The 13,369-nt window shown below is 38.8% G+C and overlaps 1 protein-coding gene across 8 annotated transcripts in view; it reads right to left on the bottom strand.

Moving 5' to 3' along the window:
• The window catches only part of EVC2 (EvC ciliary complex subunit 2), a 437,493-nt gene that overhangs the window by 403,104 nt on the left and 21,020 nt on the right, over positions 1-13,369 (bottom strand). For all 8 annotated transcript variants that reach the window (XR_009746147.1, XR_009746150.1, XM_061468980.1 and 5 more), the window contains 2 exons: positions 10,509-10,643; positions 8,918-9,069 (listed from right to left, as the gene is read on the bottom strand). Coding sequence is in view for 6 of the 8 variants with exons in the window: in XM_061468980.1 (XP_061324964.1) it covers positions 8,918-9,069; positions 10,509-10,643 (287 nt within the window). In the remaining 2 variants the exon portion in view is untranslated. The remainder of the gene's footprint in view (positions 1-8,917; positions 9,070-10,508; positions 10,644-13,369) is intronic.

The raw sequence follows: 13,369 nt of genomic DNA, 5'->3' as shown, positions 1-13,369 counted from the left end.
CTGAGTTATTATTTTCTGTAATATCCCAAGACAACAAAACACTCCAGCTCCTCTGTGCACCTGCAGGTACACAGCCTTCTTGGGTGGCCTTCAACTATATTCATGGTCAAGTCCCCCAGAGCGCTGATCTCTTCTTTGGGAGAGTCCCTCTTGCTCCAGGACAGTGGGGCAGCCACATAAGACAGGTGATGATGGCAGGATCAAGGGAACAGGATCCTGAAACAGCACAACAACCACTTCAAATGGGTGGTGCAGATGTGTATTTTCTTTTAAGTCTTTTTGTTTACAGAAGTTCTAGGCCTTTTGCTGGCATAGCCAGTTAGTACTAAGCTGTTTACTTGTTACAACTAACTTCAAAAGTGTTTCAGTTCTGTGCAAATGCACTTAAAAACAGGGATCTGGAAAAAGGAGCTTTTATGCTTTATGAACGTTCCTCTAACAACTGTCAGGCAGTGGTAGCAGGCTCCCTTTCATAGATTCACTAATTCATTATTAGCCTGTAAAAACCAAGCCTCTGGGTTTGTTTTACTATTTAAATTCCTGCTTCAAGTCTAGTAGCTCTGATTTAATTGAAGTATATCTTTTGTAAGAAACATCTCATCTTGGTTTTCAAGCATCCCCTAATAGAGAACTAAACAACACTTTAATTAATTGTTCCACTTGGTAATTCTTTTAAGACCTAAAAATGGTCATCTTATCCTCAGCTTGAATTTGAATAGTTCCAACTTCTAGCTCTCTTTGTTTGCTAGAATAACAAGCTCCTTAGTCATTATTTTTCTGTTCTTCATGCGTGCACTGATTGATCGTGGTCACAGCAACTACAAACCTTTTCTTACTGAGGTGTGAAAGGCTGAATTCCTCATCTTTCTCCAGTCTCCAGTTCCACCATGTTGATACATAGCTTGTAACACAACATTTATTTCTTATCACGCATGCAGGATATTTTTCAGCATGCTTTGAAAAGAGATTAAGCCATTCCTCACCCACCCCCCTGATTGTTACTTTTCCAGTCTTCCTCAGTAGTGATCCCAAGAATGAAAGCCAAAACCAAATACCATCACATTTCCTATTGTTATCTTTACCTCAGGCTTCCCACACCATCTTGCTATTCCCTGCAAGTCATTACAGACTAGACCTGATTTCATGTTGAACAAGATTGCCATGTTCTTTCTCACCCATAGAGAGAAATATGGTACCAAATTAACTCCACTCCCCAAGATCATGATGCCAAATACAGAAGGAGCAATAGGTGCAGTTCAACTGATGCTGATGTGTCAGCAAGTGAGTGATGAGGCTGTTAAGATCTGAGGTGTATTCAATCTGCAAATCCCACGCTCAGCACATCTGTGAAGAAGGCAATGAAGCAGAAGCAGCATGTGAACTGTTCCACCAATCCAAGGGTTGTAGCAGGGAGAAAAAGTAATTACAGCTCTCCCAGGTCACATCCTGGAGGACAGCAGCCAGACCATTACCTTTTCTCAGCTGAAGAAAGGTTGTGTCTGCAAAAACTATAAATCTACCTTCCACATGATGTGCTTTGCTTCTGTTCTGCCTTCTCCACCCAGCAGCCAGTGGAGTGAGACAAGCTCATCACATCCTCCAGGAACCTTGCTTCAGGTTTTTACTCCAAATGAGAGGTTGAGGGCAGCCTTAACAAGCTGCATCAATACAGTCTTGGAGCACCAGCAGTCAGTACAAACTGCAACCCTGGACATATAATAAACCAAATGCTTTCAGACATAAGTTCACCAGAAGAACAATGCTTACAATCATCTAGATTAAATGTGCAATGTTTTGTGACACCTGGAAAAAAAAATCCTAACCTGACACTGTGCCTCCTCAAACCACAGTAGATCTAATAAGTTGCTTTAAATGCTCTGCACTCTGCTTGTTACAGCAATTCATGTTTAAAAGGTCTTGCATCTCTCCCTGAACAAATTCAGCACAATAGAAATATAAGTCAATGAAGTACAGGCAGCAGATGGCAAACTATTGATGAAAAAGATGAAAGCTTCTGTTGGGCAAAGCAGACAGAGAAAGGCTGAGGACAGTACAGAAGTTATGTGGTACAAAAGTACGGGGAGAGGAAAGGTGAACAGACATGTAGAAAATGAAACTGCAAACAGCAACTGTAAAGATATTTCACTCACTTGAAGAGGAAAAGGATTTACAGATCTGTCAGAGAAGATCTGGGAGGGGAGAATCCCAGATGCCAAAAACAGAAGCAAAGAGAATGCCTGAGCATCTGATGTCCTTCACAGACCTAATAAAAGAATACAGGAAAGCAGCTAAGGTCAGGAAAGATACAGCTATAGTTAATTAAAAAAAAAAATACACCACAAAAAAGGAAACCTCTCATGAACTACAAAATAATTGTGTCTTTAAGTTCTATTATTCAAATTAGAGGCTTGCAGAGAGAATTTTTGAATAGGAAAATTAATAGCTCCTGAATTTAACAGTCCTAAAATGAACTAAGCTTTCAGACACAGAGACACAAACAAACTCAGAGTTCACAGAGATAATAAACTACTGTGAAACAACTCTGTGAAGTCTACAGAGGAGAGAAACATCAAGCAAACTCCCCTTCGGTGACATTTCCTCACCAAAACAGGAAAACCTGTCTTTCAGAAGACTTAGCTCTCATCTTCAAACGATAGCCAATTAGTAGCATACATATTACAACAGCATCCAGAGGAGACTGGAGTCCTGTGGTAGCAGTTTCGGCCAAAGCATCCCTTCATGATACACAACGCTTCCAAAAAGCATGTAGCTTAGGGTCATTTGTGGATGGTTTCTCTCCAGTGTCCTGGATGCCTTGCTGCAGCAGTGACTCAGAGCACCCTGGCACAGCAGCTGCACCAACTCCTGCTGCAGAGAGGAAGGCAGCCAGGGAAGGAGAGACAAACACACAACCACCCCCAGTCGGTGGCAGCCACTGCTACCACCTGAGCCAAAGTAGCACATCTCCTGCACCCATGGGCACAGTGGCAGTGGGACAGCTGCAATGAGGAAAGAAGTGTTAAGGTCCATGTCGCCTTGTCATACTTCAGAGAAGTGAAGCTGGTGAGACGGTCAGGCAGGGATAAGCAATGAAAGCCAACTGAAGTACAATGGGCATCAAGGGTCTTCAGCTGCAGATGTGGTTTGTTTCCTAAATCATCCATTTACTGAGGGATTAGTAATACAGTATCAGTAATTTAGGCTGTGTTTTGGGTTTTGTGTTTGGGTTTTTTTTCCTGTTTTTTTTGGTTGTTTTGATGTTGTTGTTGGCTTAGGTTTTTTGATTATTTTTGGTTTGGTTGGGTTGGGTTTGGTTTGAAGTACCATGACAATGTGGACCCTGTGTGCAGTGCTGTGGTTTCCTCCCTTCAGCCTCTCCCTCCTTTTTTCTCTCCTCCACTTTCCATCCTCTCCCACTGCGTCCCGTGACAATAGAGACTGGAAACACTTCAAGGCAGGAATTTACATAGGTTGCATTACAACCAGACAAACATTTGCAGGAGACAAACTGCTAAAGCAGAAGCAGAGATAATGGCATGAAGTCTGAACGGCCACCAACTGCCCAAAACCTAGTTCTTCAGCTTTCCTGAGCTGGAGCAGGGTGTGTTGTTTTCCCCTGCTCTCTGCCCTGCCAGGCTGGGTGCATGACCCTGTGTTAGAAGAGGTCTAAAGATTCTCTGTGCTACACCAGCAGCTGCACCAGCCTGCAGCCAGCTCTCAACTGGGGGAGTTCATTCATTTGTCCAGTGACGCTTACACAGCTGAGCATAAACTCAGTGTAACTCCAACATGAGCCTACAGATACTACAAGAAATCTTGTCAGTAAATAAAATTGCTAAGAAAGGTAAATGACAATTCTCTAAGGATGCTTTCACATGAATGAGTCACAGGTTAATTTAAGACTTCCAGAAAAACTCAGAATGCTGACAAAACCAGAAATAGGATTCTTATGATATGTAGCCAAAAAAGAGAAAAAAAACAAACTGGAAAAAAATTGACCTAAGAGACCAGTAACTCTTCAGAAAAAATATGTAAGCACTTGATTTGGCAGCAGTTTCACATCAAATTCCTTAAACTCTCCACAGCAACATAAAGAGAGTAAAGGTATCTCAATTCCTAAATTAATCTGTTTAAAAAACATTTGAAAAATCCTGTATTTAAGAGACTGAGAATCTCTGCTTTGATTGCAGAAAGTTTGAAACCTGATAAATCAGTGATCTTCAGCAAACCAATTTAAAAACCACAGGTAGCTACAACAGAGCTGTTGCCACAGAGCTCAGAAAATACTATTTCACTGAAAAAATAGTATGCAAAAAGAGGTAAACATACTCCAGTCCTGCCTTCAGTGAAGTCATAACACATTTTACCATTGTTTTAAAAAGCACCAACTTCAGCCTGCATAATAACAAAAGCATAAATAAATATTATGGCTATATGCATCATGCATTAATGCCTGAGCAGCTTCCATCTTTGCTGTGATCTACTGAGATCCTTCTGATCTGTTCAGACAGGGTGAGTATTCATATGACAGAAACGGTAGGACCTATCAATCTTCTTTCAAACTGATATGGAGTAAAACATCAATAACAGCACTACTCTCAAAAGCAGACTGTTTTCTGAATGCGATAAATTGTTCTGGGTGGACAGAAGTAATGACCCATATAATTCTGAACACTATTTCTTCGCTTTGCCAATGTCAAAGAAACACGCTATTTTTGGGGGATGAAAAAAAGTTATGTATTCATTAATTTCAAAGGACTTGTTTTCTTCAGTTCCCCTATTATGAAGTCCTATTACCTATTAAGCATTTGAGCTTCTATGATGGGGAAAAAATACACAGTTTATGCACTTGCCACTTATAATTCTTATAAGAGCACTCATAATACAGACCTACAAATGTTGCGTTTATTCTATGTGTATTCACTGCATCTTACTGTCATATCCATGTGATTATCGTATTTCTGCATTGCACACATTGCATGAAAACAGAGAAATGAATATACCCTCCCTTCAGAAATTCTAGAATTTTGATCATACTTTTTAGAAGTTATGACATACAGAAATTTATCACCTCAACCGCTTTCTTGTACTAACAATGTAACTATTTCTCACCATTTTCTATGTAGGAACAGTCAAGTCTAGCTGCTATAACAATGTGATCTTTTATTCATACTTCTAATCTGAATTCAGGGTTAAAAAAAAAACCCAACACATTTGCTCTTAGAAAATTAAATTGAGATGTAGAGGAAGAAATTTACATTTAGAAGTAAAAAGTGACCTTCTAATATGGTAGTAAATTGTTTTTGACTTTTCTGTCAAGGCTCTCTGGAGACAGTTTGATCCTGTTCTCTAGTACATTGGCCTCAATGTCCTCTACTATAAATCAGCTGTGATGCATGCATATTACTCAGTGATTTCCTAATATAATTGGCAGTATGTACTGTGTATCAGCAAGCAATTTCAAGTTCAGCTAGAGCTTTGACAAACTCAAGGAAGCATAGCTATATAAAAAATGAAGATTAAAAATAAAAGTTGTAATGGAAAGTTGTTTAAAGAAATTAAGTTGCATTTAACAACTATCTTCTGAGACTATGAGCATGATCAGACTTCATCACATTGGACATAAACCCCAGCTGCTCATCTCTCTTCATATTCTGTTCTAGACATATAGAAAAAGGGACCCACAACATTTTGGAACATCATCTAGGGCGCATGTCAAAATTCAAACCATATAGCTTCTCCTCATTAGGATTCATTGCCAATGAAGAACATTCAGGAATATACACATTAAGGAACCTACTGAGAATAAAAGCCAAGCTATTTTGCTGCATAATGTACATCAAAGATATGACTTATTAAGACTAAACTCACAAAATGAGTAACTAAGAAGCTTCCTTATGAAATATTAAAAGTATGTTTTGTTCTTTAGCCAATCCTCCTGACGTTGCAAACTGTCTACACTACAAAGATGTCCCTGTCCATAAATATTGAACACATGCTCCTAATGTATTTGCTAAACAATTTGGCACTGTAAAAGACATTAACTATTAACATAGCTTTATGTTGTAAAGAGCACAAAAAAATCCTGTGGCTCATACTTTTCTGAGTAATTTTCTCATTTGTGTCTGGACCAAAGAACAAAGCACCAGAATGATCCCAAACATGTTTACTATCACAGTGAAATTTAAAAAGGATATATTATATTATGTTTGCAAGCTTATAAGTATGCCATGTACAGAAAATGACACACAGCTGCACCAATACATGCAGAAGGAATTACCAAACTAGTGTACAAGCAAGATGTTGGTTGAAAATGCCGAAGTATTCAAAGCTCTCTGACAAAAGCTCCTATAGTTTTCCCTCCCCAAATAATAAGAACCATGATTATGATGCTAGAATTTATATTGGTATACTTATAAAAATAATGCTCAAAGTAAAAGCCTGGTTCTCATCCTCAGTGTAACTACCACTCCTGTGAGACAATACAAACCTCATTTCACAGCTCCTTACAGAAAACCCAACTATTCTATTGAGTGAAACTAAATGTAACAAAACAAAATGCAACATTGCTGAAAAACTGATTGTGTCCACAATTAGTAAAATTACAACATTTAATTGAAGCACAGAATCCATTCAAATTTACTGCAATTATCCATTAATAAATTAAAAATGCAGCATCTTTCTTATGTTTTACAAATCACTATCTCTAAAGCAGGTAATTGAAAGAAGAATCATCCTATTCTGGTTTCAGCCTAGATTGCTCATAAATGCTCCTAAGGCAGTGGTACAGTATTTGATCTTTGTCTTTGGAATCAACTAAAAACCAGGATAATGTACAACAGTTTATGAAGTACAAGACTAAAATGAAACCTTTAAGGAATACAGATCGGCACCGCTTTGTCCTAACTTGCAGAATGAATAAGGAACCAACATTACAATATCAGAAAGTGTCCTAAGTTAAATATCAAAGTGTTAACAATGAGAGATAAAAAAAGGGTTGTATTACAGCTACTGAAGAAAGCAGAAACAATACTGCATGTATCTACAAGCATTAAAGTAATGCTGTGCCGCCTTTTTGACCAACCAGCCCACAAGAACGGGATGCATCTCACCCACCTCCAGACCCCTACAGCTGAGCTAATCAGCGCAGGCACCAGGCTTTAGGGTCAGTGGGCACAGAAGCCATATGAGCAATTTTTGGAAGTCTACTTTGGGATGAGAATAATCATATCGTAGAAGTGCCCTTTTTCACCTCCGAATAAAAAAGGGAACTCAGGGCAAGAAGTTCACATTGCAGAGATCCACACTCAGTCAAACTGCACCACCAGTAAGAGAGGAGAGAAACAGGTTTGTAGTAATTGAAAACACATATTCAATAAGCACAAATAAAAAGAGGGAAAGAATAGAAGAAAACATGGTAACCACATCTGTGTTTCACCTAGTATAAAATGAATCAGAAGGTCCATTTTAAAACGACAAGAAATGCGAAGAATTGGGATAATCTAAATAGGGATTGGGAAGCACCCATTGCTAACAGAGACTGATTTGAGCCCTTCACAGTAATGTCTATCACCCTTTCAATCACCTCTCATAGCAGGAATGACTGTAACTCCGGCTACCTTTGTGGACCATCTACTACCCTCATCCTGCAAGAGGGAAAAGCTAACTCTGAAGATGAAGGAGGTTACTGACTGCTAATGGGCTTTTATGTTATTCACTGCAATGCTCTATCTACTTAGAGGTAGAGAAAACAGAAACCATAGGGAAAGAAGCAGAAGATATTTGTGCTAACTGCATAAGAATATTAAAAATATTTAGCCTCTGGATACATACTCAAATTAACAAATGAATCCTGGTTTACGGTTTGGAAATAATCCAGTTATGAAAATAATCCAATCCAAAGTTTTGCAAGAATATTTACCTTTGTAAATCATATCTGGAAAGTACAGCTTTTTTGACTTTTCTTTCCCCTTGAACTAGCTAGACATTTGCTATCCCTAAAATAAATTAATACTAAAGTTACTTTAAAAAATATCTAAACCTCTTCTTCATATTCACATAATGATTTTCAGGATAAATCTTCTCAAAGCCTGAGCTGCTATACAGTTTCAAAAGCAAAGACCAATATGCAATTTACGGAGATAAGTATCCCAATTATGAAATAATGATAATGCTGTTACTCTTCAAGAAAGATTACTTCCATGGTTCCTGTAACCTTTCCTTTTCAGCTTCTATGGAATTTATAGTTGCATAATACTGCCTGTAACCTGTCTTGGCAGGAGCTAATGGTGAGACTGAACAAACAATCTCTGTCCTCACATCAAACCTTTTAATCAAATTCAGCTGACAAACAGATGACCTTTAACAGCGGCACGTTTCTGTCAAACAGCCCTGACTGGCCTTTCAACAACATCAGGAGAGTTTCCCTGCTCTACCCAGTAATCACTCCAATTGCAGCTATGTGGTTTCTTTCTGGCAGCTCTATAAACTGTCATTCCTTAGACTCTGATCCAAGTGTTGCCAGAATATGCTGCTAAACAGCTATGCTGGCACCCAGCAGGGGCTCTCTTTTTCAGGACAAAAGCCAGCCTTTTGAAAGCAGAATGTGTTCAACAATAGCAGAATGCACCCTTCCAACATTTTCTTGTACAATGAAAAGTTTCCCTTAGTGAACCTTAAAGAGGCAAACCTAGATGTTAATTTGGACTGGAAAACTTGCATGCCTAGGGCCTAGGTGGAGTTGTGACCTCTACAGTGGAAGCAGTATGAAATATGATTTTCAGTTCCCACAGATGGCTATTTAATACAGTACAAAACCCTAAGGTTTTTATGCATAAAAAATTAAAGGGCAGATACTGAAAACACATTCAAAGGTTTGGCTGATAACAAATGTGATGTAAAAGCAGTAAGTTCTTACTCTTCTAAAGCCTGAAGCATGTTTCCAGGTTCTTCAAAGGACAGAATATCAATGATTTGGTCGTTCATAATTATATCTTCACTAAAGAGATCACCTGAATTAAACTGAGAATGCTCCAGTTTGTGATTCTGGATGAGTTCATGCTGCATCTCCTAAAAAATAAAAATTAACAATTTACACTGAATATCTGATCTGATTTTATTGCAGTTAACTCTGGGTGAGAAGGTTCCTACTTATCTGTACAAACTGTACAGCTGTAGAGGCTATAGAGAGATACACAATTCAGATACGTATCTGAAATCAAATATACTACTTTGTTTCAAGCTGAACTTTTTGTATATAACTGGAGTACAAATGAAGACATGAACGGAGAAGACAGAAGACTCTACACTGACTTCAGTAGGCTTGTGAAAGCCTTCTAGGAGGTTATCTTCTACTATAAACTTTCTAGGCCAATTGTTTTAAACTTACACAAATTATATATGGCAAGATTACAGCATCATGAGGTAAACTATGGCAAATTAATCCTATGAATGATGGAATTGACTCAAGTTTGTGGTTCGGAGACTCCACTGAGACTAAAGGCTAATAAAATTACCATACAAAACCCCACTATAAATATTTGATTCTTGGACCAAACTGACCCTTTTTCATTATTTCATTATCACAGCTTTTTCTGTTAAAAAGAAACAAGGCATGACCTTTTCATTTAAAGGAATATTTTTTCCAGACCTAAAAGTTGTTCAGGGAGTAATTTTCAATCACAGAAAATAAGGCTGGAAGTGATTTATGAGCTCCTCTGGTCAGTCCAGGGGGATGGGAGATCCAGCATGGTCCGTGCAGAGAAGGGACTCAAACATCTGAGTACGTGTCTCTTAGAGGTCTGCTCTAATCACTGTGATATTCTGACTGACGGCTCTAGCTCTCTCCCATTGAAGCTGCTGCACTTTACATAAATACATAAACAATTAATAGAAGCATAGGGTGGAACTTGGATCAACATGATGAATATTTATCAGATTTTTATTTTCTCTGTCTCAGTATGTACAATCTGGCACAGCCTGGATAAAGAGCACTGAAAATGCTTCATCCCCAGACCCGACTGTTTTGTCCAGTCACTCCATGAAATTAAAGCACATCCAAAGAACCTAAATTCAAATCCCTATTCCTGATAATCAGAAATACAATTTGGAACAAGTCTCCTGTGCTCAAGGTAAGTGGTCTGCTCCCTTGGCAAACGCTTATAACTTACAGACATCCTGCTTCTCACTTTGAGGGATGGAGAGGACGAAGAGAGGAATATGAAAGGAAACTAACAGACAAAGGCTAATCGCCCTCCAGTCTGAAGCTAACATCCAGGTACTGACAGCAGTTCTTTTGATCAGATTATCATTCTTACACTCCCTCTAAATCTGATTGTGCTAAACATTAGAGGTTGTAGAGATTGTATTACCTGCACATGCAATCCATCACTTGGTGGCTTTTTATTTATCTTTAAAAAGTCTTTAGACTATCTGTATTAGTTGGCAAATTATACCATCAGATATAATCAACGAAAAGTTTAAAGAGAATTATGGACAGTATGACTTACCTGGTTTTTACTGCGGAAACTCCATTTTAATATTTGGGTTCGGTAAATGATGAAAAAGACAGCACATGTCAGTACGAGTGAAATAAAAAAAGCAATGAAGAACCCTGAAGCATGGATGGCATGGCTGTACAAAATCTGAAATTAAAAGACCACATTATTAAAATTACATTTTGACTATATATAAAGATCAGACTCAAAGATTATAGCTGTAAGGAAAGTAGCAAATTATTTTTAAATGGCTTCACGCAACTTCAGGGTTCCTCAGCATTAAGTTAGAATTTCTATATTTCTATTAATATTTTCAAACACGTGTCTATTTTCTGAGGTTTTCAAGACAGCATGGTTTGTTACATTCACCTACTCCAAATTCTTGTGTAACTTCAAGCAACAGAACTCCCACAGATTGAATTTAGGTGCTATGACTTTTGGGTGTCCTGTACTTAACAGTTGGTTTTCCACTGTTGACAAACTCTCCTAAGTCTCATTGAAACTGACGGCAATTGGTCTTGCTCAGAGGCTCTGAAAATTTGCTCTGATGTTGCCTACCTTTATTTAATGGCTATATCTCAATTTAATAAAACTGAGTAACTACCATAGGGAAAAAGCACCAGTATAAATTTCAGCATAAATATGTAACTGACAGCTGACAAAACCATCCAGTGTGTGTACACCCTTGCAGTTTCTGCATAAGCCGGAGTCGGAAAAGAATAGCTGGAGCACTGGAACAGCAAGCCAGCTAACAACTTTGCAGACCTTTCATTTCAGTTAACTTAATCTTTAAATTGAATTCCATTAAAAATTAATTTCTACTTCATGCTCCATGTAGCAAGAGTTAATTCAGTGTTTGTTTAGTTCGTTGAGATCTCTGAATGAAAAACAAAACACAGCTATTAGTATAATATTTCACCACAAACTAATCACTCTGCTGGGGTTAGAAAGTGTAAATAATTAACATGCTTCTTGCAGGCTGGGTTTGGTCACCTCTTGGAACAGAAACCTGAAAGCAGAAACCATGCAGTCAACAGTAATTCTGCATAGGAAGCAATACTCAAACATGGTTCACAATTTGAAAAGGATTTATTTCAATTTAACACTAGAATTTTATGCTTTTACTGCCTAGTTTTTCTCTGGTTTTGTACACTGAAAACCTGTCGTATCTAACTGAAAGGAACTGCCTCATGTCAGACTCTGTTGTTGCACAGGTTCACCTCCTCAAAGCTGCTGGAGATGCTCAGCACTCACTGATTTAAAAATAATTTCAGTTGTGGAGACCTCATAGTGGCCTTCCAGTATCTGAAGGGGGCCTTTAAGGATGCTGGGGAGGGACCCTTCATTAGGGACTACAGTGATAGGACAAGGGGTAACGGGTTAAAACTTAAACAGGGGAAGTTTAGATTGGATATAAGGAAGAAATTCTTTACTGTTAGGGTGGTGAGGCACTGGAATGGGTTGCTCAAGGAAGCTGTGAATGCTCGCTCCATCCCTGGCAGTGTTCAAGTCCAGACTGGACAGAGCCAGCCCTGGGTGACATGGTTTAGCGTGAGGTGTCCGTGTCCACGGCAGGGCGCTTGGAAGTAGATGATCTTAAGGTTCTTTCCAACCCTAGCTATCCTATGATTCTATGAATTAGGCAATGATGTCAGTATTAATGGAATCATCAAGGCGTTAATACAGGCTACTATTTGGCACTTGCACAGCTCCAAGAAGATCCAAGATTTACTTCACAGAATTGTACATGTACAATCAACAATTGCTCTGACAGACAGGGGTGCGACTGGCTTGTTTTTTTTTGTTTTGGTTATTTTTAATGTGCTTAGTCTAAAATAAGTAAACCCTTGAAGCACCTTGAGGTTCACTAAAATGTTCTGGGACTAAGTATTTATCTGAGTAAGCCACCCATGTGCTGAATTCCTTCTAATACATTTCAATATCTTTTAAGTTTTTAATGGAAACAAGAAAGAAAAGAAAATGAGGAGCAACACAATAATTTCCCAGTTCCATGTGTAACTACCATCACACTGTCTGAATGTTTTTTCTTGATGTAGCTTTGGCCAATTGCTCCCATTACACTCTGTACCACTGGGTGGCTGAGTACCAGCTCTGTCCTCACCTCACTCTGCAGTGCCCACCAGTTCCTTGTCATGAGCTCAATTAAAGCTGCATCACTTTGTATCAAAATATCTTCATTTTTTAATTCATCTGAAAGATGTTTCTGTAAATATTAAGTAACTCCCCTTCCTAAACAGTGTTTAGCCCTACACAGTTCAAAAAGGTTTAGCTCATATCCCTTGAACTGAGACAACAAACATCTGTGTGGGACTTGGAAAAACTGCAATTCTGAAGACCATCTGCTGTCCCCAGCTTCTCCAGTCACACTAGGTGGCCAAGAGGGAATCATAGAAGGGTTCTTTAGCTATGCCATACCAAGGATCTGCCTGTGGTCTAACCACTTTCGATAAACAGGAGATGCTGTACATAATACTTAGGAAGAAAAAATGCTGCTTTGGAACTACTTCATTTTGCCTGAACTCACACTCATTTATCTCCAAGCACTCTGTGAAATTTAGGGATCTCTCCAGGCTTCTGGGGAAAGCAGGAACCTGGTGAAGCTGAAATGGAGCTTGTTAGCTTTTGATAGAGAAAAAGCGCTGACTAGAGAATTACCTGTACTTTCTAAGTAAAGTCGAGACCTACAGCAGCACAGTCAGTCTGCACCAGGGCAGGCAGCTCTGTCAAAAGTTAAGCTCCAATGGAGATAAATGGAAAGAAAATCATCTGTGCTTTTACATTTAAAGTAAATGGGTTCTGGAAAGAAAGTCAATGTCACTGGGGGGCTGTACCTGCAAGCAGGACACAGTAGG

The sequence above is a fragment of the Pezoporus flaviventris genome, unplaced genomic scaffold (assembly GCF_033815535.1).
Source record: "Pezoporus flaviventris isolate CSIRO_AGI_PZ_B2104156 unplaced genomic scaffold, CSIRO_AGI_Pfla_v1 ptg000002l, whole genome shotgun sequence".
NCBI lineage: Eukaryota > Metazoa > Chordata > Aves > Psittaciformes > Psittacidae > Pezoporus > Pezoporus flaviventris.
The sequence above is the reverse complement of the archived record's forward strand: the minus strand, read 5'-3'. Positions and strand labels throughout refer to the sequence as shown.